This window comes from Oreochromis niloticus, linkage group LG23 (assembly GCF_001858045.2).
Source record: "Oreochromis niloticus isolate F11D_XX linkage group LG23, O_niloticus_UMD_NMBU, whole genome shotgun sequence".
Taxonomy (NCBI): Eukaryota; Metazoa; Chordata; class Actinopteri; order Cichliformes; family Cichlidae; genus Oreochromis; species Oreochromis niloticus.
In genome coordinates, this window is record NC_031986.2 from 40,939,823 (window position 1) to 40,950,013 (window position 10,191).

The following is a 10,191-nucleotide window of genomic DNA, read 5'->3' on the forward strand; positions in this document are numbered from 1 at the left end:
TCAGCTCTGACGGTCTGGGTGTGACACAGAATATCGGTATGGGGGGTCTGGCAGTACTGTTGCCACGTAAATGTCTTTGTCCTCTGTTGTGCACACCAGAGGTGCGCTTATATTTTTGAGAAGTAAATAATATTTGCAAATCTTGCAGATGTTGCGTAAAACTTTCACTTAAAAGAAAGTTACCTTAACTCTGGAGAGTACTAGATGAACTTTATACTCCATTTCTAGTCTGTTCCCAGATTATCTAACTGTCTTCTGGCATAAAATTTAGAAAGCAAATAAGATGGGGGTCATCAACATTAATAAGCTATTGAAGCTTTATTAATATGCTTTTATACTTTATAAAGTCCATTCAAAAATATGGTTGCACAGAACAGAGAAATCCCATTTTCTGACTGATCTCCTGATTGACTCGTTTCTTTGTCAGTGTCCTCCATCTCCTGTGCTCTACCTCTCCTCTTTCTTCCTTAAACCGTCCAAGAATCTCTTTCTCCTTGGCCTGAGGGTGCGACTGGCTGTTGGTGCCAGTTCCACGGACAGCAAATGGGAGCTGTAATTATCATTGCTCCACCACTGTCCTGTCAGTGCGCTCGCCAGCAAAACAAGAGGGGAGCCTTTGGAAGTCCTGATCAAAAGCTTTGCCCTTTGATCATGAAGCAAAAGGAAAAACCTAAACACTGTGCAAAATCAACAAGGAATGTCCCAAAGAGAGAGACCTCAGGAGAATGCAAATGACAGCCATCCAGAACACATCCTCAACTCCTCCTCTGCAGTGACGTGCTGATGTCACTAACACAGGTGTTTGGGCTGTGTTTGATCTAACCCGCATAAGCAGAGGACTGAGGGAGTGAGTCACGCACTGATGTTGTTGCACAAGTATCTAAAGACAGCACATGGTAAGCGGCACAGCAGGTAATGTGTTCATGTTTTTGGAAAGGCCTCAGAAGGTTTACGGTGAGTTTGATGGAAATATCTGTATACTTACATCATCACAAAGTACGGCATGTCTTCACATCAGTAAAAAATAGATGGGATTCTGCGTGACCCAACACAATTAATGTTCATAGAGAAGGTAACTTTGTATGCAACAAAATAAATTTGCAGCTGACTGACAGAAAAAAAGTAATAATAGAAGCCCATTTTGAGGGCCTCAGCCAAAATCTACAGGGGCACAAGTCATGCTGCTTCAGCGACAACAAACCACAGCCTCTAGAACCTTTGAAACCCTGTGTGGTCATTTTCTCTCACAGTGACTGAAAAGAACTGTGGTGGGTGGGAAAGAGAAAAAAAAAGAGCCCTTCTTAATACCAATCTTATGTATGTAGACGAAAATGGGAGAAGTGGGAGGGGTTGGGGGGTGGCAGACAGACTAAGGCACAATTTTAAAGCGCTTATTGAATTGCCATTACAGCTCCTGAGACTAATTGTGGCTGTTGTGTGTCTCTCGGTGGCCTAGGGGGCTCTGGAGTGGCCCTGTATGCTCTTACTCAGTGGGGTTTTCAAACCGAGTGGCCCTGAAAGAGAACAGGACCACCGTAGATCAATGGCAAACCTTTCACTCTTTCACAGGCCCTCACTAATCCTTCTCATTTGTCTGCCATTTGTTGAGGCACATTCACAGCTCCCTGAATTTAGGATTAGGGCTTGTTTTGTTACAAAAACAGCCCAAGTTATAAAGCTGAATAGATGGACTGAAGGGTGGACGACAGATGAGTGTGCATGTGAGTTTTTGAACATGTTTGCATGTGTGTATGGTTATTATGTATACACTGTTTGTATGAACAAATTTATGAGATCACAGCGCCTATTCATCTATATGCACATGATTTGTGGCCACGACACACATGTAAAAATATATGGACAATTCAAGGTGAATTCTAGCATAAAAGATCGATAAAGAGATGTAAAGGGGCAGAAATAGAGGCAGACACACTCAGAGAAACAGTATAGATATATAGATAGATAGATAGATAGCAGAGATCAACACTCTAAAAGCTGCAGTTGGTCTTTCCATTTCTAACCACCTACATGTGCACAGTACGTATATAGGAAAATCCTGATTTGCCTATAATTTCAACACTCTGGAAATACTAAATATGTCGCAATGCTGCTGTTGCTATTATCTCTAAGACAGGACATGGGAAACTTTCTTCATATTTCTGCAAAGGCCTTTTGCTGTTTTCAAAATATCAATTCAGTTATGTAGAAAACACATGTTTCTCAATGTAGTACTATGAGTGCATGCTGTAGCAATGCACATATTTATATATCTGTAAATACATCTATATTAGTATCTACATCTCTCTCTCTCTTGCTGTGTACATGTGTAGTCACATTTATTTGCACAAAGAGAGAGCAAAGACAGAGTTCTCTGTCCTGAGTCACCTTTTGGAAATAAACTTTTCATAAAAGAGAGGAAAAGCAAGAACAAATTGATTCATCACACACAAATACCTGCAAAGGAAATACAGTTTCATTAAAGCTGCTGCAATTCCCTTTGAACTTCAGAGTTTTTCTCCATTGTGTTCTGTTTGAACCTGAGCGTGTGCTTTGACAGACTTGGCAGTCTGCTACACGGCTATCAGACTGAGGCCTTCTCATCACTGACTGGATTAGTGTTCATGTTTGAAGCCACTTAGTAGACTTTAGACAGGGCTGCTGAGTGGCATATGCGCCACATTTCCCCTTAAGCCCTGCCATGCCATCCAAAGGTATGTGGTGCTGACTCGCCAAATGCCATGTCAGGCATTCTTTGAATATCTGCAGCCCTGCCAGACACCAGGGGATGAGGTGAGGAGATGGATGGAAAGACGACTGTGTGACAGCAAAGTTGATCCCTGAAAAAGAACATATTAAAGGCTAGAAATACCAGTAGCAGTAGTGATTTCTTGCTGAGAGCTACACAGAAGTGACAACAACACTTTGTCACACATTCAGTGAGGGGATCAGGTGGCTCTGTTTTTTAGGGGACATTTCTCATATGGTTGGGGTTCACTATTCCCCTTAGAAGGAAAGGTCACTACAAATTTTTTCGGTGTTATCAACGTTTGCCTACGATGAAATAGCTCCATCCTGTTGGGAATAATATCTTTCTGGATAATAGTTCCACCATCCATGGGGCAACTGGGGGTCACAGATTTTTTAGGTGAGTATAAAAATAACATAAATTATGGACAGGCAGCAGTCTGAGCAAGACAAGTTGTTCCCAAGCCAGCTGAGAGATATGATCTCTGCAGCAAGTCCTGGGTCTTCCCCGGGGCCTGCTCCCAGTAGCACATGCCCGTAACACCTTGCCTAGGAGGGAACCAGCAGGAATCTAGTCAGTCACCTCAACTGGTTTCTTTCAATGGGAAGGAATAGCAGCTCTGCTCAGAACCTCTCAAATAACCAAGCACCTCCTGTCTCTGAGGGAGAGCCCAGCTATTATTCGAAGTGAAAAAACCACCCCTTGTATACACATACTTATTCTTTCGGTCACCATCTAGAACTCATGACCATAGGTGAGGATAGGAACAAGAAATAACACATGAATCGAAAACTTTGCTTTCATGCTTACCTCTCATCACCACAACCGATCAGTACAGCTTTTGTATCACTGCAGAGGCTGCCAAGCACAAATGAAAAAATAAAATTAAAAATATGTTTATTAATTTGAGAACTTTTCAAGTACTGACAAGTATCTTTTAAATCATAGATTCTAGCTACGTGTTTCCAGTGCAAAAGGTTTTTATGGCAGCTTTAACTAATTAGCTGCTTGTTGCTATTAATATTATTTACTTCTCAAAGGTTTGTGATATGGTAGCTGTGCATCTGAGATTTACAACAAATGCCTGCAAACCACAATGAAATGAAGCAACATATTAAAAAAATAGCAGCCCAAAATTCCACCATGATGGTGTGAACGACTGATAAAGTCATATAGAAAATATTTATTGTTGCTTAAGGTTGTTCTAAGATATTGAATAATGGAGTCTACTTAGTTTTTCTGCATTTTGACATAGTTTTTAAATAATGCCTAAATAATGATGTATTATGTTGTTGTTTATCGGAGATTGTATTTAAATAATTTTAAGGCCTTATGAGGACTAGATATGTACCTTAAGCCTTAAATAGCTCTCATAGCTTTACCAAGCTTTTAACTGTAAGCAGCAGTGATACTGTACATTTGCAGTAGACACGCTAAAAGACTAAAAAAAAAAAAGCAGTGCACTCAGCAGTCATGCTATTGGGTAAACCTGTTTAGTCTAATGCAATCCAACATGTCAGCTCCCTTTGTTTATGTGCTCATAGTCTGTACTTTGTAATAATTTTGTCCTGGACTGCATTACACTGAAAGTGTAGCTAATGTTCTGGATATTTACAAACATAAAAAGAATATCAGAAACACATTTCACAATAACACAGTCCAGTACGACTTCACTCTATGTATACACGTGTTGGCATCTGTCTGTCTTTCCTTTGCGTTCCTCAACAGCTGATCTGGGAAGTACAGTGTCCAGCTGAAGTTCTCATATTTTGGCTATTTTTTTGCACTGAATGACAGTACGCAAACTTCCTCTGTATAGACATTTAGTAACACTGTGTTGATTTTTATTTGCTTAAACAACATAAGTTGTACCATTAATGGAGAAAGATCACAAATGAAAAGGTAATAATAAACAAAAAAAAAAAGGCTAAAGGGGAACCTTCTACATAGTTTGGTCAGCTTAGGCAGGCCACATGTTGGCCAGAATCCCAGTCAACATCATGAGGTTGTCTTTGGCTGTTAGTAAAGGGAAAAGACCAAAGTCAGTCACTTCATGCAAAGTTTGCGCTGTGCCAAGCCTATCCACCCTACTGCTCAATTCGTGCCGTGTGTGAAGAAGTTCTTCATGCCAGTGAAACTAGACAGCCTCTGTGTTTTGTCACTGTACGCATGGTGATATTTCTTCAGCACTGTGGGGTTTTTTTCCAACTTCAAAGATTAACAGGTGTCCTTTAATGACATTTATGCACAATATCAAAATGTGCTTGATTTCTGCGGCGAAAATGTTTAAAATAAACCAGCTGAGGAGGTTGGTGTTGGATTAAAACCCACATGTTGTGTCACGCAGCGAGCGTGATGTGTAAAGGTCTTTAATCAATATTGTTGCAGAGAGAATTTGACACTGGCTGGAAAAACCTAAGGATGCTGCATCCAGTATCTGCAGAGAAACAGTCTTCCAGTCAAATCTTACAAAGGATTAATGCAAAAAGAAGACATTTTTCTGTATCCTGTAGTGTGAATGTTTATTAGAGTATAATACAGATAGAGTCAGAAGGGACATTAAGAGGTTTTTGGACATGGAATTAGCAGAAACATGCCGCTGGGACACCTATCAATCAAAGCGACCACGGCCCTTACTTCCAAAATGTAAAAAAAAGACTCTCCATACTACTTTTTTATAAAGAGATAAATTAGCTATAGAAGCCAAATGTGCTTTTTGCACCGAAATGAGAGTAAATGGGGACTCTGACTTTTTGGACAACTGGGAGTTTCAACTGGCATGTCTGTTAATCTTTGAACATTGCATAAAAGAAACCAGTGCATCGCCTAATGTTTTTGTTTGGTTTTTTTGCATATGACTGTGTGTCCCTTTCTACATTCTTGTGCTTATTCATAATACAGTTGGTTTAATAGCTTCAAACACAGCATTCATCTTTGTGAAGACGGAGGCTTTCCACTATCGAAGTGCCAGTAAGAGACATACACACACATCCAAAAATGAACCATTCAAGATTATAATATTAATAATATGAATGGAGACAGTAAGTAAATCTACATATCCTCAGTTGTTTCATGTTTCAGTGTCAGAGGTGTCTCATATTTTCTGGCAGAAGAAATGATTAGCATTTGCTCATAACTGCAAAGGAATAACTTGATTTCTGCTTTTTTTTTCATAAATGACAGACGAACACAGCTTGTGTTAAGAAGAGCGTCTCAATTTGTGACTTCATACTGATGGATGCATGGCTCCCTCTGATGGTCAGAGAGCAGAGCAGCTCAAAAGCTTAGTGACCTATGAACTTTTTTATGCTCAAAATTAAGACGTATTGAGCAACAGTTGAGCGGTACACATATAGAATATGATATTTTATGGTTTGCAGATATTAGAAGAACAAGCTTAATGTAATAGGACTGATTTGTGATGTATATTGATTGATAAGGTGCAGCGTAAATATTTCAGTCTGTGTATATAATGTATCTCTGTATGTGTATTTGCTTGACAGCACTTCAAATGAATGAAATTGCAGTAAACCATATGACTTTTACTTACTGTACTTACTTTTATTTGAATTTTGCACCACATTTTGAAAAGACAGACTAGTTTAACTAGTTTAACATCTGTGCAAAGGTGTGGCTGGAAACTGTGATTTTAGTGACTCATTTAGTTTTCACAGTTTTTCAAAGTGTGATGTTTCTCACAGCTACAGAAAACAAGAAAAAAGGAGAGCAATTTGCACTGGCATTGTTTTAAACCTCATTAAATGTCAGTTCACTTGGTGGTGAGAGGTCCAGAGTTCCCTTTAAAGTGCAAAATAAAACCATAAAAAGAGTCATAAATAAATGAATGTGTAAAGAAAAGAAACAGAAAGGAAGGAAGTCCTGTTGATGAAAACCCCGAGGATTGAGCCAGCAACCTTCTGATGGTTGCTGCCCTATTTGTCCACTTTTACAGTTCCCTATAAGCCTCTCTAAAAGCCTTATAGAGAACTCTGCTGCCCTCTGCAACATATCATGACGTATTGAGCAACAACACTATGGGGAGAGGAAGCATAATGTAATAAAATTTGTGACATAAAATGTAAAAATGTGTGACATATTTATAAATATACTTTTTTAGTAATTGAAAGCACTCTATCAGGTGCAGTGTGTATGTGTTTGCATTAAATCTGCATCACTCACAATAGTAATCAACATTATTAGAATCACTTATTTGAATCAAACTAAACAATAACATTTTGAACAGCTAAGACCTCTTTAAGTCCCGTAATTACGAAGCTGTTGCTGGAAGAGAAAACTTCATCAGCTCGTGTACGTTTCACAGTTAAAGGTGTGATGTTTCTCGCTGCTAGAGAAAATGGCAAAGAGAAAATGGGAATACTTTTTAATTCATTTAATATTCATTTAATAATGAGAGTACAGGACTGCCCTTTAAAGATCAAAATAAAACCACAAAAAGAATCTAAAAAAAAATAAGACTGCAATGATGAATGTCTGACAAAAGTTTGAGAAGAGAGATACACAGGATGTGTGGTTAATGAAAACCACAAACAGACTGCAAGGTGATGCATAAAGTAGTCGTCTGCCCCCCTAAACGACTGCATTTCACAGGCACAATGCACACCCTGCAACTGTTTCTGCTCTTCCTAGCAATGATTTGTCTCCAACAAAATGGTAAGAATTCAGTATCTTATCTTTTTTTAAAAAACATGTGAGATAATTGTTCTTCATTGTTTTTGTTTGTTTGCAGTGAAGGGGAGTGAAATCATAAAAGGTAAGAAAGCCAAGAAGAATTCAATGCTGTATATGGCATCAGTGCAAAACAGGACAGCTATGGGACAGCTACAACACCTATGTGGAGGATTCCTTGTCAGTGAAGACTTTGTATTGACTGCTGCACACTGTGATAGGTGGTAAGTTACCAATATCCTACAAGGAACCTGTTCATCACCTAAATATGAATATTTCTGCAGACTTTTTAATTATAATCAATACAGGAATCCTATAAATGTTGTTCTGGGCACCCACAATCTCAAGAAAGCTGAGAAGACCATGATATATCAAATAAAAAAGAAGTGCAAGCATCCTTCTTACAACAATGTTACATTTGGAAATGATATCATGCTTCTCAAAGTAAGCAGATAACTGTTTAACTTCAGTATTCATCAACTCATTTATTACAATATTATATGTTGATATGATATGTATGATATATTTGGAGATCTCAATTCATCAGCACTGAGTAATTAGAAAATTTGAAGATTTTTGATTTGATTTAGTTCTTCTTTTTGTCTCCAGCTGTCTGAGAAAGTTTACCTGGACAAAAAAAGACGAATTAAACCAATTAAACTTCCAACTCAACAAATAAACCTAAAAGAAAAAAAAACCTGCACAGTCGCTGGATGGGGAGCCACAGAAAGTGGTGGTGAAACTGTTGATAGCTTGCAAGTGGTGGATGTTCCCATCGTTAACCTGGAGATGTGTAAGAGGATTTGGCAAAATAAAATTCCCGATAATGTTATCTGCGCAGGAGGATACTACAAAAATAAAGGAATCTGTCAGGTATTTTTATATTAGCTATAGTGTAAACATCATAATTGTTAAATAAAATCAAATAAAGATATTTTTTCCTACAGGGTGATTCTGGGGGTCCTCTGGTATGTGACAAGAAGATGGCAGTTGGTATTGTTTCCTTTAACAACAACAATAAATGTGACTATCCTGATGTCCCCAACATCTACACAGACATTTCAAAATTCCTGCCCTGGATTAAAGACATTCTCAACAAAAAGACTTGCTAAATGTTTAAATTGTATTGTGGATGTTGACACAATTAATAATAAAAGCTCCGTCATTTGCAATATCCATAACTACAGAATGAGACAGCTGATTACTGCTTTTAAATCCAAATAAAACAATTATTTTTGTCATCTTTAGAGATAGTGGGGAGCATTTTCAATCACTCCAGACAGAGCTTTAAACATAATGTGAAACTCATCAGTGTATTACAGCAGACATAAACGAGAATAAATATATAATTAAAACTGCATTATGTGCAATACTATGTGTCTATTTTTGCTGTGCTTTACCTGTTCATGTCCTTAGGACGAAGGCTTTCCACCAAAAATCACAGTATGCTCCCTGTGATGGTGAAAGAGCAAAGGAACTCCAATAGTATCCAGACAACTCTGCTGGAGAGGGTTGGGCAATCACAGCCTTGTCAGATGGTGATAGAACATCTTTGAGCATCTTACAATGCTGTGACTGCCAAACTCTCTAACAATGGTACCAATTGCCATTGATAGTTTCTTCTATCAACATAGTTTCTTCATGCTGGTCAAATTCAACAGTAAGATACTGTCACTGCACTACTTTAACATCTGTGATTGTAAAAATGATGATTTTTGATGCTAAGACATGTTTCACACCTTCAACACACACACACACATACATACACACATGTGTGCATTTAGCAGAGATAAATGTGCAACAAAACCTTGACAGAAAGATAGAAAGTGTTAAATGAAAACCACTTACAGATTGCAAGGTGATGCATAAAACTGGCAAACTGCCCCCCTTAAAATGATTACATTTTACTTGACTCTGAGGAATTTTCTGCTCTTCTCTTCAGGCTATGACATGCCTTATAAAAAAAAATTGTAAAACTTCAAAATATGTTGTGAAAATATTCTCTCTCAAATTTTCTACATTTCTTCTTGGGCACTAGGAAGTGAAATAAATAAATAAATAAATAATAAATAAATCTCTAAAATGTGTACTTACTGCCCTATGTGTCCATTTTTGAAGTGCTTCAGCTGTTCATCTCAAACTTCTAGAAACAACTACACATTCAAATGTAATATACTGGCAGGAAATAACAGGAAAGAGGCTTGATAGAGAGAGCAAACTGTAGTAATGTTACAAGACTTATTTAATCAACTGTCACTGTTGCACTTTTCTGTTGCACTGTTGTGTCTGCACCCTCTTGTGTCTTCTGTCCTGTCTGGTGTTGCACTGTCTTTGTTTGGGTTTTTTTGTTTGTTTGTTTTTTTTGCAATTTTTGCACACTTTCACTATATGTAGTGCTGTGTTGATTCTCTGTTATGTATTATGTGTAGCACCCTGGTCTTGGAGGAACATCGTCTCACTTCACCGTGTACTGTACCACTGCACATGGTTGAAATCACAATAAAGCCACTAGATTTGACTTGAAAACTGTTGCCCTCTGCTAGATATGAGGAGAGTAATCATGTAGTAAGACTTGCATAAATTTGTAGCGTTTTTATAAATATATGGATTTAGTATTTAAAAACACTGTACAGTGTACAGTAAGAGTATTTCTATACATACATATATCCATTTACATTAAGTTGGAGTCCTGCTCAGTTAGTTATAGTAATCTACATATTTTTTTGACAACACACTTATTTCATGTTTTCATGCATTTT

The 10,191-nt window shown here is 37.9% G+C and overlaps 1 protein-coding gene across 1 annotated transcript; it reads left to right on the forward strand.

Moving 5' to 3' along the window:
* The first annotated feature begins 7,316 nt into the window (after window positions 1-7,316).
* On the forward strand, window positions 7,317-8,792 carry LOC100689822 (duodenase-1). Its single transcript, XM_005479000.4, has 5 exons — window positions 7,317-7,417; window positions 7,494-7,656; window positions 7,741-7,876; window positions 8,042-8,305; window positions 8,380-8,792. The coding sequence occupies exons 1-5, from the start codon at window positions 7,360-7,362 to the stop codon at window positions 8,542-8,544; spliced, it is 786 nt and encodes a 261-aa protein (XP_005479057.1). The 5' UTR covers window positions 7,317-7,359; the 3' UTR covers window positions 8,545-8,792.
* The last annotated feature ends 1,399 nt before the right edge of the window (window positions 8,793-10,191 follow it).